The sequence below is a fragment of the Antechinus flavipes genome, chromosome 1 (assembly GCF_016432865.1).
Source record: "Antechinus flavipes isolate AdamAnt ecotype Samford, QLD, Australia chromosome 1, AdamAnt_v2, whole genome shotgun sequence".
Lineage (NCBI taxonomy): Eukaryota > Metazoa > Chordata > Mammalia > Dasyuromorphia > Dasyuridae > Antechinus > Antechinus flavipes.
The window spans coordinates 234883007-234908834 of record NC_067398.1 but is presented as its reverse complement, the minus strand read 5'-3'; the positions used below and the strand labels follow the sequence as shown (position 1 = coordinate 234908834).

The following is a 25828-nucleotide window of genomic DNA, read 5'->3' as shown; positions in this document are numbered from 1 at the left end:
CATAAATAGAACTGAATATATCATTTTATAATCTAATATGTTGCTAGAATAACTGCATATTCTGTGATTCTTTGAATGTGATGTGAAAATAATGTGAAGTTCTTTGAACTTCTGTTGATTTGGAACTTAGGATATCACGTGATAATAGTAGTAGGTCCTTCCCTTACTGTTAAGGGAAAGTAAGAGTAATTTAATTTCTTACCGTTTAAGTAAGCTCAGGGGAACACATGGTTAGAGAATGTGAGCTCCTGAAAAGAAATTCAAATAATCTTAGTTGTCTATTTATACACAGTATGAATATAAATTTCAGAGAGGCAAAATTAGGACTGCTTCACCTGATAGTAAGTTCTCTACTAAAGGTCTTCATATTTAAATTTATGGTCATTTATCAGGTAGATTGTATAAGGGATTTTTACTCGTTTTTTTTTTTTCCCCCCGGATTAAATGGCCTTTTCATTCCACTAGAATTGAAACATTTTAGTCTATTTTTTAGTAATCTATATGATGCAAAATGGGGGTTTCGGATCAGTCAGGCTGAAAAGGGGAATTTGAGTTACATTTCACCCTTCTGTGATAGGAAATCAAAAAATTATTCTTTAGTATATTCAGTGTAATTCTATCTTCCATTATGTTCCAGCATTTGCCTGATTGTACTCATTCTATTTCTGTGCAAAGTCCCAACCTTCCCTCCTTTGAACTCTGCAAGTCAGCCCTTCAGGCTTAGATTACTTATAACCTAGTCTCTGTCCGAGAAGATACAATGGCAGCTGCACAGCCGTTATTAAGAATCCGTGAGCTGGCTTAGATTAGCTATGGTCTAGAATAGTTGAGATGAGTAGGCAGGATGGATTACAACCTTTGTGGCAGATTTTTTTCCCCTACCCATCATACCTCCCTCCCTCAACTCTCAACCCACCCTTCTTACTCATGCAGCCATCACCCTAGTACAGACTTTCTTCACTCTCCCCTGGATTATTACAATGACAAGACTGTTCCCCATCCTCTCCATCCTTTCACATTGCTTCCAAAGAGATTATTGTGAAATTCAGTGTCCAAACATGTTATATACCCTTTCTCAGGAAGCTCTAATACCTTCTTATTGACTCTAGGATCAAATCTAAACGGTCGCTGAGAGCTCTTCCCAAATTTGCTTCAAACTACATTAACAACTTTTATTGTAAATTACTCCTCTTCCTTGGGAATGATGGTAAACCCAAGAACAGAGGACATATTAGACATTGAAGACAGCCACTGGAAAGCTTGCAGAGACAGTGAGACATTGGGATATATAAGACAGAAAAAGCCAATTTGGTGGAATCATAATGTGAAGGAAAGAGGATGAAAGGAGGGGAAAGCAATATGCAGTGAGGCTGGAAAGATAGGGTGAGACAAGATTGTGATGCTGTCCAGAGGACTTTCTCTTCTATGCTAAAGGCAATAGGGAGCCACTAGAGCTGATTGAACAGCTCAGTGGTTTGATCAAGTTTTCACTTAAGGAAAATCATTTTGGAAGTTCTATGGAGGATAGATTTCAGTAGAGAAGTTTGAGGTAGGGTGACCAGTTGGGAGACTTGTGTAAATAAGAGAAGGTTCCATATGACATGTCACAGCATAGAAATGACATGATTTGATTGAACATGTGAGGTGAGAATGAAGAGTCCAGGTTAGCAACGAACTTATAAATCTAGTACACTGGAAGAGTGCTGGTACTGGAGACTAGGGCTGGATATATAGATCTGTGAATAATTTGTGGAAATGATAATTAAATTAATGGAAGTTGATGGTCTCACTAAGAGAGTGAGTGTAGAAAGAGAAGGCCTAGGGCAGAGATTGTTTAATCCTTACAGTTAGAGATAATAACATGAATGATGTTCTAGAACTGAGAAGGAAGACATGTAGAAAGAGAAAAGTGATGAGGTTGGAAACCAAAATGCAAAAGGATTAAGGGAAGTCAGGTAATGAGTGTAGAGAGCATTTTCTAGGACCTCTTTGCCAATTTGATGGGTGTCTGAATTGATATCCACAATGATTCTTTTAATTTGCATTTCTCTGATAGTGATTTTGAGCAATTTTTATGTGACTAGTTAGCCATTTCTTTTGAAAATAATTTTCATGTTCTTTGACCATTTATTTTAATATGTATTTCTTTTCTTCTCATTCTAGTACTTATTTAATCTTTTATTATCATAGTTGCATTTTACCTCTTGCATTTATAATATAGTTGCATTTTATTCCATGTTTGATCATTATATTTTTATCAATATTTATAAAAATATAACCTTTGGTTCTCATTTTTTTAATAATATAACTTTTAGTATTTAGGTTGCTTATTCATTCAATATTTGCCAGTTCTTCATAAAGATATATTTCTTTTAAGCTACAAAGAAAAAAGAAAGAGCTGCATTTAGACCATGAAAGAAACCTTCAGGAACTTCAGGATTCTGTCCGAAGAATCAAAGAGGATTGTGCTCATCAGGTAGAGCTGGAGACTTCAAAGATGAAGCAATTGGAAGGAGAGAAGCAGCGACTTCAGCAGCAGGTAAAAGAACATTGGCAAATTGTGCCTATTAAATGTAATTGGGAATGTTCAACAAAATAAACAGGCATATAGTAGAACATAGATAATGTTAACATGTGATTTTCTAAGTCAATATATGATCAGCAGGGTGCATTTCCATTATTACCACTAGTTCAATAGTATTAAACTTGTGGTAGTAACCCAGTAATTAAGTAACCATTTAATCTTCCTGAATTTCAGTTTCCTCATCTTCAAAATGAGAATAATGATAGTGCCTCTTATATTTATTTCAAAATATTGTGAAGCTCAAGTATAATAATATTTGTAATGTCCATTATTATTATTGCTATATTTTATTTGTTGAAAGGGTATATTTTCTTTTTTTGGGACAGTAATGAATGGATGGGAGGAAAATTCAATTAAAAGTGATTTTGTTTTATAGTATTCATTCATCATTATGATTCATAATGTTACTCTTTTAATTTACACTTGCTTTTTGAAGTTAGGAGATAAAGATGGTTTGCATATGGTAGGTTTTATTTTTCATTGTTTCATAACTCTTTGTATGAAACTTAGTCTGACCAATTCCATATGTAGGAAAAACATCTAATGCTTTTAATTTGAAAAGTATTCCAGCATAGCACATAATTTAATAGATAACTCTTTGAATTTTTGAAACAATATAATTCTAAAAAAATATTAGTAAAAGCAAGTGAGACATGAATTTTGTTTTGAATTTGGATTGTTGTTAGCATATATTTATATTCTTTAAAAGCTTTTTTCTAAAATATTAAATCTTCAATATTGTGTTTTGTATTCTTAAATAGTAGAGAGATTTTCTTTATTTGACCATTAAAAATTTCTTTTAAATAACAAGTCAACTAACTGTGATTTTCTTTAGGTAAATTAAAGCTGAAGTACAGTACAACTATTGCTGTTATGAATATTTTACCACTTTATGTTTTAATTTTATTTTCTTGTAAGACTAGATATACTAAGATTATGTCCCCCATCTTCCCATATTCTAAATCCATAATGAAATGTTTTGGCTCTTTAGTGGAAAATTCATTTCAGGAACATTTCCTTTTGTTTGAAATATCACACTTGTGGCAATTTTTTGTCATGTAACAAAGAATATAGAAATAAGCAAAAAGGACTTTGGAAAAGCCAAAATATCAAAGCCCATCTACTTTATTTGTAATTGAAGATTTCACTTGACGTGTTCATTTTTTATTTTATATACAGTTTAGAGAGGCTTTGTTGTTGGAAAAGAGACTTTTTTAAAGCTAAGTCAATAAATAGCAATAGCAGTTTGAAAGTAAGTAGACACATAAAAAGTATACTCAAATACTCAGGCCTTTTGGGGTTATTTTGTGAAACCCCTCTGATATATCTCAGTAGTCTCAGGAGATCTGAAGACCATTATAAAATACTAAGTAGTCTAACAATACAGTATAATAATTGATCATTGTAATGATATACTTGAGCTTTAATCATTAATAAAAGATTAAATCATGTTTGTTTCATTCAATTTAAAACAGTACTTAATATAAGATATGGATTTTCACAAAAATGTTTAAATTTATTTTACAGTATGAAGGGAATAAGGCTGTAACATTATTAATAGGAAAAGAAATGCTATAAAAGACATTATCATCATCTATGTATTCAACTGGAAAAGAAAGTTGGCCAGTCATAGTCATAGATTGAGAAGATAACCATCTGAATACTGTTCTGGTATCTAAAAAGTATAGAGTGAATTAAAAGATGCTTTCCAGTAATTGTCTTAAGAGAATTTATGGAAAAGATCTGTAAAAGATTAGGAGATGTGGAAGGGTTGTGACTTGCATTTTAGGAGGGTGTATTTAGACTGAAAAAATCAAAAGTATATCAAAATATCAAAGATATTATAGCTAGGAAATTCATCTTGTTCATCAGTGAAATTACATGAAGGATTTATTAGTACACTATCCAGTTGCAGGTGTTTCTGACTTGGGCATAAAATAAAAATCTAATTTTCTCAATCTTTCTTTAGTTATTATATAGGTTCCATGTTGGTTAGGTGTCTTCTGTTTCAAACACAATGGAGTGTAAAGACTTAGAGATTTGACTATTGCTAATAATTAAGGATCTATTTGGTATAGCCATAAATCAAGAATATATCTTTTCTACTTCCTATTAGTGCTTACCCAAAAAAATCTTAAATTGCAAATTTTCTTTTTTAAACTTTATATCATGTGTATTTTGAGAAACACTATTAATATATACAGTGCTTTAGATCTTTATTGTTTTTTCCACTAACAAAAATCAGTGGCATTTTATAGCATTCACTTTTAGGTTTACAAAATATCTTATAACTATAGTTTCATCTGTTTCTTAGAACTGCTGCATAAGATACACAGCTACATTTATTACTCTCATTTTACAAAAGAAAAATTTTACTTCAAAAAGAGCCTTGCCCCTGTGGTCACTCAGCTCATTAAATATTAGAGACAAGAAACAAGTCAGAGCTTTCTGTCTCTAAATCTATCACTCTCTTCACCTTGTCTTGCCTATTTTCATAATTAAAAGATTTATATCGTTTTTGATTGTGTTATTCAATTATCCTTGTCATAAAATTCATGAAAGTAACACCACAGGATTTTCTGTTTATGTCCATGAAGAAGTCTAGTATTAAGAAACTTTTTTTTTTAATTTAATTTTATTTTATTTAATAATAACTTTATATTGACAGAATCAATGCCAGGGTAATTTTTTTACAACATTATCCCTTGCACTCGTTTCTGTTCCTAAATTAAGAAACTTAAAGAAGGTGAGGTATCAATGGTAGGTCTTATTAAGAGTGACTTTTTAAAACTATGACGTTTAACTGAAAATAATCTTAAAAGTTTCTCTAAGAAACATTTGAAAAAGATTCTTTTGTGTCCACATTTAAAAGAAGTTCATTTACCAAATTAAAATAAGGTGTGGTTGATCTGAGTTTCATAACATTTTACTTATGTATTATTATTAAATTAAATGGATTTTATTCTTTAAAGTTTTTTTGTTATCTTTTTGCTTTAGCTTTATGATGCTGAAATTAAGTATAAAACTTTGGAAAAAGAATTCCAGCATTTCAAGGAACAACAAAACAGCAAGCCAGAAATCCGTCTGCAGTCAGAAATAAATCTTCTCACATTGGAAAAGGTACCTTATTAACTTACTGCTAAATCACTGGGAATAGTTAAGCTATTTGAAGAACACTAATCAGATAATTAATTTATACAAGCTAATGACAGGAACATAGATTTAGAAAGGTGACAAGGACATTACAAGTCATCTAGTATAAACCCTTTCATTTTACAAATTTTTCAGTCCCATTGCAGATGGGACACTAAACCCAGTCAAGGACTTAAACTTCCATCCTTTGACTCCAATGCAGCACACTTTCTACTGTACCACATGATGCTATTTCAGTGGAATACTGTGTAACAAGATTGCTTTTGAAGTTACACATTCAGCACTTTAAGACTTTTAAAATTTGAGTGGTTTAAATATTAGACCCTGAATGACCTCTATTCTGCTACAAATTAAACTTGCTTGTTTGAGTTATGGTTTAATAATTTTAGATATTTTAAGTGTCTTATTTACCCTTGTAACAGGAGGAAAGGAGGAATGGATAGATCAAGAGATCTGTTTTGAGGTAATGATGACAATATAATGATATATTTTGAAGTGGGAAGGAAGGAAGTTGAAGGGAATTTATGACTGATAGTCTTGATTTACATAGTGTATTAAGAGGTCAGTTGTATGCTGAAATCAAGGAATATTAGAGGCTTGTGGAGTAAGGAAGAGGTTTGGAATGGTTACTGTGATTAGTTTACTAGAAATTTAAGGCATTTTAGAGCTAGAGTGAGGGCCCAGTAGAAATTAAATAGTACAGATTTGTAGTAGATTTTATTTTAGTGAATATTTATGATTTTTGTAGTTAATTTAAATAGTCCAGTAGTAAGAGCAGAATTTACAGACATGGTGGGAATCATAATTTGGGGATTAGCAATGTGATTACAGCAGAATATCAAAAGGTTAAGGAGCCATAAAAAGTTTTGGTGTGCTGAAAGATCGAAATTGAAAATAGTATTGGACCAACCTAGATAACCAAAAAAGAACCAAAAGGGGATTGATTGATAGACTGGAAAATTGGGGTGTGGTTGAAGGAACAAAGGTGTTAGTAATGTCAAAGTGCAGGTTCATGTCATCTAAAATAGTGGAGGAGACAGAAGGTTGAACTGGTAATCAGTGTTTGGTAGTATAGCGTATTTGAGTGGTGATAGAAAAGTGTCCAAGTGTGCTAAAAGTAAATTGGAGATAGAAGTCTTTAAATTTGAAAAGATTAAGAAACTTTGAGTTCTCAATGTTAGATTATCAGGGCAGTTAAAGCTGCTGAACATGATGACAAGATTCCAGGTGAAAGAGCAAATTGTAAGCTGGTTGTCACAGAAGTAAATGAAGGTGATTGATTGTCCTAAAAGACATTGATAGAGATGTAGAGAAGATGGCATATGTAGATGGAATGAGTGAGTTGACTAAGTGTTCCAGTAGAAGAAGAGGAGAAAGTAGATCAGGCCCACACCTTCTCTTCTAGTAATTCCTGGGAAATGGGAGAAGGAGTGGCTTTCAATGCTGAAGATATGAGAAAGTTGTATTTAAGGAAGCTGGATTTCAGTTAGAATGATAGATAAAATGAGGGATTAAATTTGGAAAAACTTGAGAATGTAAGGGAATCTGAGCAGCATAAAATAGGGCATAACTTAATGATTTTAATAATAACAGCTAATAATGATGATAATAATAATAATAACTGACATAGACTGAGCTTTTGAAGGTTTGCAGAATGATTTACATATATTATCTTGTTTGTTCTTTAGAATAACCCTCTGAAATAGATAGTATTATCCTATTTTACAGAGGTTGAAATCGAGACTTAGAAGTTTCAGTGATTTTGCTAAATCACAGTTAGTAAACATTTAAGACAAGTTTTGAACTGAGGTCTTCTTAAGTAAGAGAATCAGTTGGGTAGAAAGTGAGAACTGAACTACAAAAAGGAATGAGAATAGAGAAAAAAATTGTCACTAGAAAGGAGCTAAGAAAATTTGAGATGTGACAAGACAATGAAAGCAAGAGTTTAAATTTAGGGAAGAGACATAAGTTATTAGTAGCGAAAGAGACATGTTATTAGTAGGGTTATATTAGATAAGCTTATAACTTTTGTCTTATGAGAAATTCCATAAAGGGATTCATGGATTAAGAATTTATTCTTGTTAAAAAAAAATACATGTATACCTACCTACCTACATACATGTATGTATATATTCACAACAAATTGAACTTTGACTCTTCCCCCATCCAAAGATGATTGGGTCTATATAAATATCATGTTTAATTTTTAAAGTTACTTATTTTGAAAAATTTGCCATCTTCAGACTTAATGTTAAAGTAATAGATTCCTTTAAAGTATTAGAAGATATAAGCAGATATAAATTCCTTCCTACTTGTAAATGCTACATTACCAGGCCTTTCACAAAATATTCCGAAATTGAGTCGCAGGTATCATGATCTGATGCTAGACATTGAATTATTTAGGGGTATTTAGTTTCATCTTGTAACTTTGATGGTATTGTCACTTATATAAACCTTATTATATTGTAAATTTATGGCAGAGAACATCAGTCTGCTATGTTTTCTAAGTCTAAGATCTGCTATAGCAGTCTATACATAGATTAAATACTCAACAAATGTCAATTACTCTAGAAATAAGGGAGCTGGACTATTTGGATCTATTATCAAGATCTAAAATTTTGTTACTCCTAACAAATGAAAATTTTCTTTTGGTTGATTAGTCTATTATGCCCTTTACCACTGTTTTCTTTTTAAGATTTTTTTGCCTCTAGGTGGTGCTATAGGTTATATAACTAAGTTATTGGTCAGATTATATCAAGATTTGATATTAAGATTTTATGTGATCTGTACTTCATTTTCCTTATCAAATATATAATCCTTTATCAATTAAAAAACTAAGAATAATAATAATGTAAAAAGCTAGAGTTCATATGGAAAACATGAAACCCCATTAAGGTATGGGACTTTTCTGTTATTGATTTTCTCCCTCAGATTTAAACCTCTAATTCTAATTAATTGGCAGAATCAGTAATAATGATTGTATTTGCTCTTGCAAGGATTTAAAACACATGCAAAGTAATTTGGGATGAGGAGGCTCATTTTAATGGAATGTTGAATATATGATTAAGAATAATGTACAAAAAGATACCAGATTAATGTGCAAAAAGAAGCTCAAATTTTGAAGGGCTATAAGACAGGAGGAATTTCTCTTATCCCAGATGCAAGAGGTAGCTTTTTTATTTATTATAAACTGGAAACAAGTTAGGAGGCTATTGTAGTTATGCAGGTAAGAGGTGATAAGGACCTGAATTGTTTTGTGTTAAAAAGAATTAGACTGATGGAATAAATTTTTGGAGAACAATACCAGGCAATCGAGTGGAAGTAAACAAGAATGAGGTAAGGAAGAATTTGAGGGATGTGAACCTGAGTAACTAGAAAAAAGAATCATGGTACCCTCAATATAAGCAAAGAAATTATAAAGAGAAGAAGGTTTAGAGCAGGAAAGGTAATGACTGACCTCTTTTTGGATGTTGAACTTGGGATACTATTTATCATAATGGGATAATCATTTGGATGTGTTGAATAAGCAGGTGGTGATATGAAACTAGAGAGCAGAAGAGAATCAGAGAAAGAAAATAATAACATTAAGTGCCTTGGAGATATAGACAGAAAATCAGTATAGTCCCTATTCTCAAAGATAATACATATAGGAGGACAGAACACATAGGTGGGTTCAGCTGCAGGATGGATAGAGAGGTCAATGTGCCCATGAGGGCACACAGCAGCAAGGCAGTTGATAATTTCTTTATTTTTGTTGAAAGAACCACTCACTATTCTTCTGATTACTCTAAAATTACCTGACTAGAAACTATTTTTGACTCTTCTTTCTCACTTAATCCTCATTTCCCTCACATTCATTTATATTCAATTGTCACCAGTTCTATCTTCTCTGAATCTTTTACATCTATCCCCTTTTTTCAGTTCATATAGGTACCACCTTATTTCAGACTCTCATCTTTTCTTTTCTGGACTATTAGACTCACTCCTGATTGAGCTTTCCCAGCTTTCATTCCTTACCCACTCCAATCTGTCCTTCACATAACTGTCAGTTGATAGTCCTAAAAAACAGCTGTGACAATCACCCTCCTATTCAATGAGCTCTAATGATTTCTATTACTTCTCAGATAAAATACAGACTCCTTGTTTGACATTTCCAAACCCTTTATAATCTGAAGGCCTACATTTTTGATAACTATACATTATTCTTATTCATGCACTGTATATTTAGGCTTTTCCTGGTACATGATGTGTTCTCTCTTTCATCCCTGCTTTTGAATGCCTTTTCCCCTCTGCCCCTTGTAATCTTATGTACCACCTTTTTCAAGAGGTTTGTTCCAGATGTGAGTGACCTCAACTATTTATTTATTTTGTATCTCTTCTCCAGTTTTCTGTGGACATATATTTCCCTGGTAAAATCATAAATTCCTTGAGGGTAGGAACTCTCTTGTCTTTGTATTTATATTTTCCAAAACCTGGTACAGTGTCTAACAAATGTTAGGTGTTTAATAAATGCTTGTTTGATTAATAGCATATGTAGAACTGTGTAGTTGTTTAAAAGGCTAGAAAAAAAGAACCAATCATTGAACTGTATTATTACAGTTACAGTGAACTCATATATTAATTTACCATTCTTGTTAAAATGCAGGATAAAGAAGTCAGTGAACATTAAAAGTTTCATTATAAACCCCTTAGAAACCTAAAGAGAGGCTAATCTTAATCTGCAGATTTTAAAGAAAGAACCAAAAACAAAAACCCAGTCTGAATAAATTTTAATGTGAAATATAAAGTACTACAAATCCATAAAAACCCATAACAAAATAGTGAACCTATTACTTTTGATGAGTGTGTGCGTGCGTGCGTATGTATGTGTATATGTTTGTGTACAGGTGATAAAATAGTTAATATTAACTGGAATTTGACATTAAGCTTTTTCCCATCACATTATTTCCTCATGAATTTTCTGAAGATTGATTTTTTTGGATGGTGAAGAGTCTTCATTCTGTAAAAATGTTGGGAGTGGTGTGGGAAAGATTGGATTATTTTGCATTAAAAAGCTGGCTTATTAAATCACTATTTTACTCTAACAGGCACATTTTTACATTATCACTTAAATAGTAAAACTGTCTGTTGGCTTCATTAATTGCTTGGTACGTGGTTTGAAACTTTGAGAAAGTACATTCCAAAAGCATAGCCAAGTTGGCTCCAGTTCATGCACAACAGATTGCCTGCTGCAAGTAAAAATAATCATTTTATTAAACAATTTTAGTGTTTTTCTTTATATATTTAAGAAACAATTGAAAATAAAATACATATTGTTAAAGACATTTTTCCCTTTTAGTTTTTGTTGACTTTAGAGCATTCTTCAAGTACCTTTGTTTCTACACTTTTCCTTAGTAATCTGATTTTTATTGTTTTCTCTAATTTAGGATTTTACAAAATATAATTATAAAAATAATATATACCAGTCCTCTTAATTTTCTTTTATATTATAGGACCAAATTCCACATAAAGGCTTTTTTTCCACAGAAATAATTCATTTCTAAGAATCCAAAGTGCTGGCTAAATTGGAATGCTAACAAAACTGCTTTTTTTAAAAAAACAGAAAAAAAGGAATTTTTTTTTTTTTACCACGCAGAAGATCTTTATATAATATACATATATTAAACACATTTATAGTAACTGTCTGGAGGCTTATTCTAATCTAGGCCCTTTGTGTATAGACTGTTAGACCATAAAAATAAGGCTATATTTTAAACAAGAAAATGTTCGTGTGCCATAATATTTACACTAAATTATATAACAGTTTTAGATTATGTCATTTGTTACACTACATAAACTCTTTTCTTTAGGCAGACTCTTTGTGTATCTTTTCTTTCAGTGATTGTATATTGTAGCATAGCATTTCATTTGATATGATTTTAATTACTATTAGGTTGAACTTGAAAGAAAGTTGGAATCAGCAACTAAGTCTAAACTACATTACAAGCAGCAATGGAGTCGAGCTCTGAAAGAACTTGCAAGATTAAAGCAGGTATGTAATTCATTGAACTTTGTTTTTAATTTAATATATGACTTTCCTTTTTAGTTTTTTTAGACTCATACATTTAATATTATATTAGTTCTTGTCAGACTTCTAAAATTTGAGATATTTTATTAAATATAGAAACTTTCTTTTTTAAAATATAGAGTACAAATTGTAACCACTTTGCACTTATGTTTTTAACTGTAGCCATCTTTTTCTACTCTCACTGGGATGTTGGGAATATGTCTTTATAGGCATTCTTCAGGTCATTTTTTCTTCTTCCACTTTTACCTATAACCAATTGCTATTCATTTTCCCTTTTGTGGTGAGTTTCTTTTCCAATGAAAGTATTGGAATCCTTTTTTTTTTTTTTTTAATGTGAGAAAAAAAAATGAGGGTTATCCTATTCCTCTACCCCACATGCCATCAGAAGTTTTAAGAATGTAACGTGTTTAATTCATCAGGACATATGTCAATTCACTAGGCTAGAATACATGACTTGAACAGGATTGTTCTGTAGATGGGAAAACGTAAAGTGTGAAAACTTTATAGTTTTTCTTGTGTTTTTTTTTTTTTTTTTGATTTGTTTGTTTGTTCTACTACTGAAAAGCAGTGACATGAGTCAAAAAGCCTATGAGCAGGGACATCTGTTAGAGGGATAATTGTGGGCTATTTATAATTATGAGACAAAATATCCAAACACAGATACTGATGGAAAGTTTTCAAAGAAATAGATAGGTAAAGTGGACCCACTAGATATTAAGGTCAAGTAAGGTACAAACATGGTTCTTTATTTTGAAACTAATTTAGGTGATGTAAACATTTTAACATCATAAAAGTTAATCATGATTCATTTTTACCTTAAACTTGGCTTTTGTCCAATACCTTCATTTTTATTCTGGCATATAAGTAATCTTGATTTTTTTTTCTTTAATCTTTCTTCATGATCATTAAATGGTATTTAATATGTACATATAAGGCTGTATTTAGTACAATTATAGGCTTTGTCAACTATCATTTACAAAGTACAGCAATGAGAAATTGTTTTAAAAAAAAAAAGCCAAACTGCCTTCAGGAACCTACTATTTAAATGGGAGAACTTAACAAAATAGTACCAACTGACTATATAAGTGCTGAAGGGATTAATAGCACAAGAAAGAAGAGTTAATCACCAATCAGCCTATGTTGCAATAATTGAGAAATGAAATTAAAGAAGCATTATCTCATGGTTTCAGATGCTATATTGAGAAATGTATTTTTGATATAATAGAAAACCATGACGAGTTCTTTGTCTGACTTAATATAATGTGTGTGTATGTATTAATAGGTACTTAATAAATGATTATAAGTGATTTAAGACTTATGGCATTCAAGGTAATACATTGGGGTAGCATTCTTTTTTTAAAAGTTTTAAATGCTTTTTTAAAATTTTTTTTTTAATGTTTATTTTTAGTTTCAAATTCTTTTCCTCCTTTTCCTTTAACCTTTTTACCTCTCCCCTTAAGAAGGGAAGAAATATGATATTTGTTATGGCATTCATAAGTGTATATTTATAAATTGTTCAAAAAATATTAGTACAATCCTATAGCCTTATAATTGTGAATTGTGAGAAATGAGTAGCTACAAGGTGACCAGCTTTAAAGCTGTTGAATTGTTCCAGACAAAAAATGCTGAAGGCCTTTATCCTAGGTTATTACTTGTCAGAGTTATAGAAATCAAGAAGCACCTATGAAAAGTTACAGTTAAAAAAATCAACATTAATAGATGTTTAGGGTAAATGAGAAAAGTTTATTTGGAAGGCTAAGAAACCAAGAGAATTTTATTACAATAATAATAGGAAATTGGGAAATGTATGGTTTGGGAGTTAAAAGATCAGTTTTCATTGAGATATACTAATTTCAAGAAATATCCTATATTCAACTGCAGCTAAGAAACTGGAAAGTATAAAGTTGTAGATGAGAAAACTATCAATAAATAGCTTGAAAAGTGAGAAGTTGAGTAAAATATGTTAATTATAAGGTAATATGCCTAGAATGGTGAGCCAGAAAAAGAATGGTTGGAAGGATAAGAGGAAACTTGGAGAGCTGTAATGTCAAAGAAACCAAGGGAATGGAAATCTAGAAAAGGAAAGAGGAATAGAAGAGATGTTTCCGATGCAACTATAATAAGGAGGAGAAAACTGAGAAAAGACCCATTATTGCATTTGTGTAAGAGGAAGTCATGGTAATAATGTCAAGAAAATACAGACATGAAAGCCAGATTGCGTTTTTAAGAAAAAAATAGTAGGTGATAATGAAATGGAGGCAGCTAGAATAGACCACCCATTCAAAAAGTTATACAGATTACTTTAGATTACTAATCTCTTAATAGGGTAATTCATAGAAGTAAATTGTGCTCTTGTGGTACCAATAATGATAATGAGAGTAAAAGATGGCTGTTAATATAGAGAGTGAGTTTTGATCAGTTTGATTAGTATAGACATTATAGTCACCTTAGTCTAACCAACCCCTTTCTTTTATAAATGAAACTGAAGTCCAAGGAAGGTAGATGTCTTGCCTGAATTCACACATAAAGGCCCAGATTATTTTACCCTAAATCAGGCATTCATTCTGCTATATTGCCTCTCTTGTTAATATACTTTGAAGAAATGTGAAATAGTATCAGTTTATGTGCAGTAAGTTAGTGGCAATTAAAATAATGACATGTTTTCAAGTAATATCCATGGAAAAATTTTCACCTTTTGAGTAGCATTCATAACTCTATGAGTATAAATTGCTATAATTGTTTTTACTAATCTTCTAGCTTTAGAATTTAAGACATGAGAAAGTAGAATAATTATGCTATTTTTAAAAATCTGAAAAATTAATGATTTAACAGTCTTTTCTCTGCCATTTTATACTGAAACATTAGTGTTAGATCACAACTTGAGAAGTACTACTTTAGGAAAAGGGCAAAGAAACTCAGGGAATTGCCATAATGCATAACAAATTGTGATGTTGTATAGATGAAAGTTTAAATTTGAACTTGGACAGGCTGTCACTTTTCATTGGTGTGAAAATCACTTCAGAATTTTTCCAAAAACTCTTGATTAAAAACACATTTATTGTGGATTGAATATAAAATTGGAATTCTTGATCTGTTTTTGTTCAGAGGATAGTTTGTACAATTTCTTGTTTAAATTGGATTAGTACCATGTTAATTTTGCATTGCCTCTGGTGAATAGCCACGGGGATGTAATCCATGCCAGTAATTTGTCACACCAAAGCCCTCTGGAGGACCATACAAAACATTTGTATCGTGTGGATTAGACGTTGAAAGCCCTATCGTAGATGGTTAATAAATGTTAATGACAAAACCCAGCTGGCAAGTTGTAGAAATGAGATCTAATGCTTTATGCCCATTGCCAAAGAAATGTTTAAACAGAGCTTTCCATTACTCAAAGGTGACCTAGTACAGTCAATTTGTGAATTAAAAAAGCATAATCTGCTAGCTAAGTATTTAGAAAAATTCTCTTTTCTTCTGCTTTGCCACCATAAAAGTCACTTTCCAAATAATAAGATTTCTTTGTTCTTTGTTAACTTGTTAATTTAAACTGTAGCTATGACAGTATAAAAAAGTGAAACACAAAATATGTTTCTAACTTTGAAATTAAGTAAATGATACCCAGATATTCTGTTTGTTATGGTGGGGTGACAATGATTATAAAATGACATACATTGTTGGAAACATCAGAAGCAATTTAATTTTCTCTTTTTAAAACCTCCCCTCAATGTTTTTAATGTATTTTTAATGTTTAATTTTTTTAATCAAAAACTATCTCAATTAATCTATTAAGAAAATAAACAAGGAATGTTTCCCCTCTTCTTCCTCTTCAGTGATGGGGCATGTAGTTATTTTAGTGCACTGAACATTATTTTAGGTATCTAAAAGAGTTATGGGTGCCCTTTAGAGTCTTATTAACTTAATTACATATGAAGAAGAGGCAACCACTTTTTTAAAAAAGTAAGTCACTTTTGAAAAAAAAAATGATTTTCCTTTTCTAATGTAGAAAATTCAATATTTTCATTCCATATATTAAAACAAAGTATAGTTTTCTGAGAAAGGAAACAGTCCTGAAATGTTTGCATGTAACTTCTTTGCCATGTATGTTCACTATAGATCTGTTTAAAAATAAGCTGATTTATTAAGTTTTAAAAAACCCACAGACTTCATTGGCTGACATGGGTGCTATCTTGTCCAGTCTCTTGCTGATCCACTGAGAGTAATTAATTTGATTAATTTGTAAGTAATTTAGCCAAGGATGGGATATAAATCTTTGTTTAAAAAAAATACAGTTGGAAGGCCAAGTCTTGGTTAAAAACTGTGTCTTGAAACCATCCAGGCCCTCCTACTGACTTGTCAGCTCTGGGTTATTTTCAGAAAACTTGACTTGAGTTCCTTAGCTTCAGTTATAAGTTTTTCCCACAGATTTCTTGGTATCTGTGAGTAGGAGAGTGAGTAGTGACCACTTTTTAGCTATTGTTTAGTCTAGTATATATGTATGTTTACATCTTCCCTTCAGATTTATAGGCAGCAATGGCAAAATAAAGATTGTGCTGCCTTGATGGAAGAGCTTTTTATTCAGAGCACCTGGCAGCAAGGCGGGTTTCTTTTACTAGTTCTTAATTTTATTTTCTTTTTAAATGTTATATTGGTAAGAGCTTTAAATCATTCCCAATAAGTTTTGGAGAAAGGTAAAAATTCTTTAATTTTTAGGGAGTTATTTACAAATTAAGTAATTCAGTTTTGGTTAGGTAGAATTCTCTACCAATGACAAAATATATTTCTCAAACATTAATAGAATTTATAACTAAGAACCAAACCAGTGGTTCAATTCAATACGCATTTCTTGATTATCTTCATTCACATATTACCAGTAAAATGAATTTAGGAAGTGGCCAGTACAATAGAAAATATCTAATTTCACTGTGGTTTCTTTGTTTTCAATTATGGATCTGTAAGAAAAAAGAGCAATTTTACTTGTAATTTTTTTTTTATAATTGAAAAGTACAACTATTGGTGAGGTCTCTTCTCTTCCCCATGTAACTATCTTCTTGCATTAGTATGATATGCATTTTATGTTATATCATTATGAAAAACATGATTTATGAATATTGCTAAGTCTACTTTTCATAACTCATTTAAAGAATAATTTTACTTTCAACAAACTTATTAACTTGTGAATTTCTAAAAGAAAGAAAGAACAATGATTTTGCTTTTGACATAGGTCATTTCCATACCAGTAAAATGAAGCTTGTTACAAGAAAGTTGTATTGAAATTAAAATAGGAACATGATAGTGTAGGAAGAACACCGACTTACACATCAGATGTCAGACACAATTGCAGCTCTGATACTTGTTAATTGTGTGTTGTGGAAAAGCCCCTTAGCCCCTCTGAGACATTGTCTTAATTCTATAAAATGGGATAAAAATATTTTATCAACTTAACAGATGGTGAAGAAAGTAAACTACCAAGTAATTTAGAAAATGTGAGGTTTTAATATAGAAGACATACATTGACTCATTTTCCTTTTATGCACACATCCAGAATTGTATTCCCAAAATAAAAATATAAAAATACAAAATAACATGTTAAAAATTTTTCATTTTTTTCATTGGTTTTTAAGTTTAATTTTGATTTTTAATTTACTTAAGGAAGATGTTAAAAATATGGTTTCATAGTCAACTTAAGTGAACCATTATGCTGCTGTAAAACTTGAATTCAGAAATCTGATTTTCATAGGTATCCTTTCACTATTTTAATTATTTCTTTAGTAAGTGGTCTTGGTCACTTATTTTAAGCTTAGAATTTCATATCATATTGTCATGTAGTTGTGCATTTTATAGTCTTCCTGTCTAATAGAAAAGCTAGTAAAGGAATTTTAAAAAAATTTACAACAAAAATGGCAAATCAGTTAACAGGAAGCAGGAATCTAATCCCATAGTCCAATATTTTCCAGTTGCAATGTTTTAAATACTGAAATAGAAAAATATTAAAGAACAATATTAATCATGTAACAGAAAGTATTGTTTACTCTTTTTAGAAATATCATATTCTTTTTCCAGTAGCTATCAGAGTAAAAAGGAAATTAATTAACTTTTTAAAAGAAATCTATCAATAGACCCCAATTAGCATTTATAAGAGTTTTCTCTGTTTTAGACTCTAGGCTAAGCACGGGGGGATATGTTGAAAAGCAAAAACTGCTCTACCCTTTGAAGAGGAATCCTGAGATCATATTCTGGGGGAGACAGTGTGTAAATATTTCTAAAAATAAGACCTATTCAAATAAATTGGAGGTAATCTCATAAGGAAGGTATTATCTTAAAGGGCACCAGAACAAGCATCTTAAGGAATTTTAACTGATACTTGAAAAAAGCAAGGAAGTGGAAGTAAGAATGGAGATAATTCTAGGCATACGGGAAAGCCAGGGGAAAAAAGTATGAAACAGAGAAACACAAAGGAAGGTAATATTGGATCACAGAGTATATATGGAGGGGAATAAATTATTTTAAAAAACTGAAAGGTAAGAAGAGTCCAGATTATAAACATCTTTAAAAGCCAAACAAAGGATTTTAGGTTTATATCTCAAAGAGATCATTGATACTCAAGCAAAAAAAGCATTTAATTGCCAGGCACTATGCTAAGCTTTAAGGGATACACAGAACAGCATTGATGACTAATTGGAAAGAGAACATATGAACACATATGTACAAATAAGATATAAAAAGGATAAAATAGAACCAGAAAAAGTGTCAAGATAATTATGAGAAGGGAAAGAATTATAGGCATGAAGGACAGCCAGTGAAAATATAATGAGTTGAGAGATGGACTTGTCTAAGGACCAGCAAAGAAGACACTGTCTTTGGGTAGCAGAGAACATGGTGGGGGTAAGGGGAGGGGATCAGGTTCTGAGAAGACTAGAAAAATAAGGAGGAGCCAGGCTGTGAAGGCTTAAAAGGCCCAAATGGGCTTTTTTATTTGATCCTGAAGTTAACAAGAAGCCTGTGGAGTGTATGGACTGGAGAGGGAGAAAAGGAAAGGGAAGTGACCTGCTCTACCTAGGTGCTTTAAAAAATCACTTTGATAGATGAGTTAATGTAACATGTGGTGAGAGACTTGAAGCCGAAAGCTATTGCAGTAGTCCAGGTTGGAGGTGATGGCGGACTGAACAAGAGTGATGGAAAGAAGGAAAAATAGAAGAGAGATATGATGATAGAAATGAGAAGACTTAGCACCAAATTGGATAAGTGATATGAGAGGGTGGAGTTGAAAATGATCCTGAGATTCTGCATTTAGGTACACATCACCATCACCTGAGAGTATCTTGACAGTAACTGGTAAATTTGGAGGGAAATCTGAGTTTTTTTAAACATTGAATTTGAAATGCCTATTGAATTTGATATACATTGAGTTTGAAATGCCTATTGAATTTAATATCTAAAAAAGATACTTTTTGATGCAGCATGAACTCAGCAGAAAGATTAAGTCTAGATATATGGGTCAAGGAATTCCATGCATAAAGATAATAATGAAACCTGAAATAACTGATGAGATCACCAAGTGAGACAGTATAGCATGAAAAGAGAAAACAGGAATTCTTCAAAAGAGGGATAAAAAGTGCTTAAAACCAAAATTTTTGATACTTATTCTGTGAGTGAACTATCAAGTAATTTCAGGCTTTGTAGTACTGAAGAAGGATAACATCTATAGATAAATGTAGAATTATGAGATTTGTTAAAATTAAACTCTTAGAAATCATTCTTTGATCAAGGATTTTTGAGTACCAATTGAGAAAATTTGCTTTTTTTTTTTTTATTAGATAATGTAGATATGATGATGCTGATTTTTATTGTTTATTATATTGTATTGTGTTTACTGTATGTTGTTTATCAAAGTCTAATAGTCATTTCATAGACTTATATTTATGAAGACTATAATGAAAACATATAAATGTGTAATGTCTGGGCTAGCTCTCTGGAGGATCTCAGGACCAGCCTTGATCTTAGTGGAGATGTGCAGGAGGCAGAAGAACCACCAGGAGGATGGTCAAAGATAGAAGGTCTCATTTCCAGTCCTTCTCAGCCCTTATATACCTAAGAACAATTACATCATTACAGCACACTGAATATGTGTGAACTAGGGAACCATTATATCACCATACTAAGTACTAAGTATATATATGAACTAGAGAACCATCATCTCATCAATTCCACTGAGCTAACACCTTGTTTCAAGTATACTTCTCCAGAGTTCCAGTCCTCTATATAAATGGGCCTGATATTACTCCAGTTCACTTGAGTAAATACTCAAATAGATATGTGATTTGATCATCTCTGGAGTTTATGCCAATGGCACAGCCGTGGCTGCTCTTCTATGCAGTTCCCATAAATGTTCTACCAAAAATTTGCCAGAGTTGGTCTACCCAATGTGCTTGAAACCTTCCAATTGCCAGTGGAATACTTTAGCTCTTGGTTTTCTGTTTAAAGAAATGATATTACAGGTGCTTTGAACTTGAAATTTGAGGGATATATTACTATGTGGATTGCCATATATATATGTAATTCCAACTCAAAGACTTAAATGTGCTTGTTTTTCAGTATTAAATATTTTAATAATTTTTTTAGCGTGAGCAAGAATCTCAAATGGCTCGTCTTAAAAAACAACAGGAAGAACTAGAACACATGAGATTGCGTTATCTGGCAGCAGAAGAGAAAGATACAATGAAAACTGAGCGACAAGAACTATTAGATATAAGAAATGAACTTAACAGGTATAGTATAACTATTAGCTCTTGAAATGAGAGAAACTGCTAATAAGTGATGCTTTATGCTAAAATAATTTTGAATTTTATCAATTATAAACAGTTTAATTTATAAATTAATATACTCTATATTAATAAATATAATATAAAATAAGTATAATTTTAAAAATGCCATATATGTCTCAATATTTAATTATTCCTTACTTTGTGAGTTACCAAAGAAAGAAAAAATAATAGTAATCATGAATTCACTAATACATGTCAAACTAACTTTATTTCCTTTCTTAATATGGTTACTAACTAGGTATCTAGGGGAAAACTTTGAATATGATTTATCTTACTTTTATGTAATAAAGTATCTGGTTATATTATAATAGACCAAGCTAAATAAACATGCTTTAGATTAGGGCTTCTTAAACTTTTTTCCATTTGTGACCCCTCTTCACCCCAGAAATTTTTATGTTAACCCAGGTATATAGGTATATATATTAGGTACATAAATCAAATGTTTCCTGATAATAAGTCATAATTTTGTGACATTTCCCCCACACATACATTCAGTTATGAGACCCATATATGATCACAACCCAGTTTAAGAAGCTGGGCTTTAGATGATAGCATAGTTAGGTATATTCAAAACTGATTAGACTAGACACCCAAACCCAAGAACTATTCAGTAACAGGTAGGCAGATGTCAATTTGAGTGAAAGTTCATGTGATGGTCAAAGTATGCTAGGTTACATAGCTTCTTGAACCTTGTGCTGTGAAATATTTTTAATTGTAACTTGGAAGAAAAGATAGAAGACTTACTTATCAAATTTTTAGCTAAGACAATTGAAAATGACAGCCAAACAAAGATTTTTTAGAAGATCTCAATGCAGAATGTTGGATGAAACCAGCAACATATATTTTAATAGGATATGATAGGATCAATATAAAAATTACTTAAATCCAGGAGAAGGAAGGCCTGATATGATAGCATTTCATGTGAATAGTAATTACAAAATGAAATACTACACAGTATAGCTTTTTGTTTCTTTAAAAAAAAAAAACAACAACCTAATTCATTTTGTATTTCATTTATAATAATATAATGTCCTTATCAAAGGAGGATAACGGATTCTGCCATAGACAGACCACCTTCAGATGAGAGCTACCAGTATAGTGAAGGTCCTGGAAAGCATGCATTATTTGAGGGACCCAGAGTTTTTTGCCTAAGAAAAAATGGGTGGTGATGATAACTATCCTAAAATAACTGAGACAGAAGAATAGTATAATAGTAATAGTAGCTAATATTTATATAGCTCTTATTGTATGCCATGCATTGAGCTAAGCTCTTTACAATTAGTGTCTCTTAATCCTCACAACAATCCTGTGAGGTAGTTGCTATTTTTATGCCTATTTTACAGATGAGGAAACTGAGGCAACCAAAGACTAAATGACTTGACCATGGTCATTCAGCTGGCAAGTTTTGAACTCAATTTCTTCCTGACTCCAGGTCCAGTGCTCTACCCACTGTACCACTCAACTGCTTGTAAAAAGAATGCTGTATTTTATAGTCAGAGGACCTCTAGAATCAGAGAATCCAGATCTTTTACTATCTGCATGATCTTGGGCAAGTCACTTTTCATTAGGGTTTCATTTCTTTGTCCATAAAATAACGGGGTTGAATTAAATAAGCTCCAAGTTTCTTTGTGTCTCAAAATCTTTATGTCAGTCAAAATCTGAAGGGTTATCATGTGGAAAATATGATACAGGTTTGAAATGGTCTTCTATTGGGCTGATTTATGATTAATATGTAGAGCTGTCCAAAAAGGAAATGGATTGAAGCACTGAAATCTTTGTCATTAGAAGTATTCAAGCAGAGTGTATGTAATTTTGATACTATCTTCTAGGTCCCTTCCAACTTGTAAGAATTAATGGATGTAACAAAGTTTGAATTACAAAAATAATTTAGTAGTGAGGTACTCTGTTAATTCAGTTGATATTACCAAAGATAATATTAAGTACCTTGTGTGTACACAATACTGTGCTAGATGTTGGGAATAAAAAATATGAAACGGCTTACTCTCAGGAGGAAAGACAGGTATACATGGTACAGGAAAAATCAAAATACAGGTAAAGAATATCCTCCAAAAATTAGATCCCCCAAAGAGAGACACTGACATTTCTTAACCTTTCCTTTTTTTCAGCCTTTGTTGACAACTTGTTTAACATGACTTATTTTACTATCAAATGATTTGGAATGTGGGTTAATAGATACAAAAATAGAGAAGTGGTTTCCTTTCAAAGTGGAATTTGTTTCTGTTTTATCAGGTTAAGGAAACAAGACTCAGAACAGTTCCAGAATTCCAGAGAGATTGCAAGTGGAAAAATGGAGAGCCTGGGTGGAAAAGCTTTTGAAGAAGATTTGGATGATTATCTGACTCGTCTAATAGAAGAAAGAGATACTTTGATGAGAACGGGTGTGTATAATCACGAGGATCGGATAATAAGTGAACTTGACCGTCAGATCAGAGAAGCTTTGGCCAAAAGCAGTACCAGTAACTAATAACATTTGGAAAATTTTTACTAAGACTTTGAATCTGAGTTCTAATTTCATTGTAAAACTCTGAAAACAGGAAGATGTTAAAAAAAACTTTTCTTTTTTCTCATCCCTAAAGAGGTTTTTTTTGTTTTTGTTTTTTTTTTTTTTTGGTCATTATATAGTATTTATTTGTTTTTTTATTTACTTTATATCTATTCTACCTCTTCTACACTGGTTTTATTTGTAATTGTTTTTTTTATATACTTACTAAGCAACTTTTCAGTGTTTCTCATAATCTTTTATTTGATAGCTAACTTTCAAAATAGCTTTTCACTAAATTTTTCTAGAGAAAGGTGACTGCAGTAATTCCCAGTGACATAATTTTATACACTGAGCCAAAAAATTATATGTTGCACTTTATAAATGCTGTGTTCTATTACATGTATGTAAATATTTTAAAGTTGAGACCAGTTGTAAATGCAATGTTTTATTTTAATTCTTTTTTAGACAGTATGTCTTTTATTTCTGCAGATGTGTAACAGTTGTAGAGAATATCTTTAAGCAGGAAGCAGTATGTTCAATACAGAGAAGTCATGTTCTATTCAGTAGGCAGCAAAATGATGAATACCCAATCAGCCTATTTGTTTTAATACAACTTAAATGGTTTTAGTTCCTTACTAGTTTCAAGATACATGGAACCCATATTCACATTTTCAAAGTATTTTACTCTTAACTTTTTAGAAAAACATCTTGGTACTTGGCTTTTGTTTTTTCTTCTAGTCCTACAAACAAGATAGAGTTATTTTCTCTTAAAATTAGAGATACTCCTTTATTTCAGTAATGGTGACTTAATAGTACAAAGCAAATCCTTTGTTCCTCAATGGGGAAACAGACATTTTAAAGGCTTCAGCTGAGAAAATAAATGAATGAAAGTTGATGCTAATTTTTTCCCTTCCATTTTGGCCTTTTTTGAAAAAAAAATGAAAATAATTCATTGGACTTCTCTATAGTGCCAAGTCTGTAAAACTCCAAGTGTTTGTTTTTTTCAGAGCCAGGCATTGTACTTATTCAGAACTCTTTCCCAGAGCAATATTTTTTTATCTCCTTTTTACAATATTTTTTAATCACTGTACTCAAAATTTTTATAACAAGTTAATTATTAAGGTCAGTTTTATGAATTCCAAAATGGGATAATCTAAAAATTTGACCATTTGGGAAGGATATTCTACTTACCAATAATTCCCTTAAAGTCATTATAGAGCATTTTAAAGAGCAACTTAAATTTCTTTTTTTTTTGGGTAGAGGTAGTTAATTTCGTTAAAAATTAATTTATTTTTTTGACAAAATGCTAGTCAACTAAAAGCAACATGACAGTTAAGTAAATAAAAAGGTGTGAAAATAATGAATAAGAGGATGGTGAATATATGGATCAGGATTCTAAAATATTAATTATGATTGCATATTTTCTCTGATTTTGTGCCACTTGAATGGAATTTCAATTTTTTTGTGTGTTTGAGGAAAAATTGTTGAAAATATTCTGGGTACTGAATGTGAGTTTTCAAACACTGGATGGGGCCTAAGGGGAAAAAAAAAGGATCTAAAATGAGTGTGTGGTTTACTTTGCCTGTTGGAAAGTGATGGCTTTTTTTTCTATGATATTTAACAAATAAAATAAAAATGTTATGCACTTCTGAATTTTTAAGTAATATGCTTATATAATTATATGCCTTTTGCTTCTAGATAGTGTGGATGAAATGTTCTTAGGAAGTTTAGTTTTATGTCATCTTTGTGTAGTTATTTTTGTGTTTCTCTCAAGTGCTGAGATTACATGTCCTTTTACTTATATTAGTGAGGGTATTTTAATTCTTTTTCTGTCCCTTTCAGCATTAGCTATTTCATATGGAAGTAAGTATTCTCTGGAATTGTGGATTATGCCTTTAATTGTAAGAAAACAAAATAATAACATTGTCTTTATATATACTATTCATGGCAAATAAGATTCATCTTTTTAAAAAAAATTTCAACTGAGAATTAAAAATTCTTTTTTTGTTTTTTATAATAGTTTTCCATTATCAAGAGGATTTATTGCTTATTCATCTTTATGTTTAATTTGTGAATTAATTATATGTGAATAACAGTAATTCATCTTATATATAAAATACCAAAATATGGTTGATGTTTATTATGTTTTATCTCCTGAAAGCAGTGATCACAGATGATTTAAATGAAAAGCAGATAATTCCAGGATGACATTTCTTAGTGGTCTAAGCCTTCAAGATTCTTTTCTGAAAGATCCTTCTCTAAAGTAAATTTATGATTAAAAAAAAAATAAATGTCATACTGTTGATGTTTTATCACAATAACACTTTTCCAGCTGTTTATCCTAAACTATTTTAAAAGTAGGTAGAATAGGTGGTTCAGCAGTGCCTTGCCAAAATGGCCTAATCACTGCTATAAATCATTGTTTTATAATACTGAAATTATAGGCTGAATCTGTCTTGTTGATATCATGTATAATTGTAGCATCCTTTTCTAGACATTATGATGTCTCTTACATAAGTATTCCAACAACATTGAAATGTGTTGGTTCTTGACATGTGGTTTTCAAGAAAATAATGTGCTTCAAGTTACAAGCAAACTCAAGCTGAAATCTTATTGTATTGATAACTGTTTCTAAAGTTTTTACATCCCTTCTTTCCTGGATTTAAACTTCATTTGAATACCAGTTCAAATGAATTCTA

At 31.2% G+C, this 25828-nt stretch overlaps 1 protein-coding gene across 1 annotated transcript in view; it reads left to right on the top strand.

Annotated features, from left to right (window-relative positions):
* CEP120 (centrosomal protein 120) overlaps window positions 1-24782 on the top strand; it is a 101157-nt gene extending 76375 nt beyond the window's left edge. The window contains exons 16-20 of the mRNA XM_051998037.1: window positions 2378-2539; window positions 5582-5704; window positions 11670-11768; window positions 20424-20569; window positions 22877-24782. Coding sequence (XP_051853997.1) covers window positions 2378-2539; window positions 5582-5704; window positions 11670-11768; window positions 20424-20569; window positions 22877-23111 — 765 coding nt within the window. The 3' untranslated portion in view covers window positions 23112-24782. The remainder of the gene's footprint in view (window positions 1-2377; window positions 2540-5581; window positions 5705-11669; window positions 11769-20423; window positions 20570-22876) is intronic.
* The last annotated feature ends 1046 nt before the right edge of the window (window positions 24783-25828 follow it).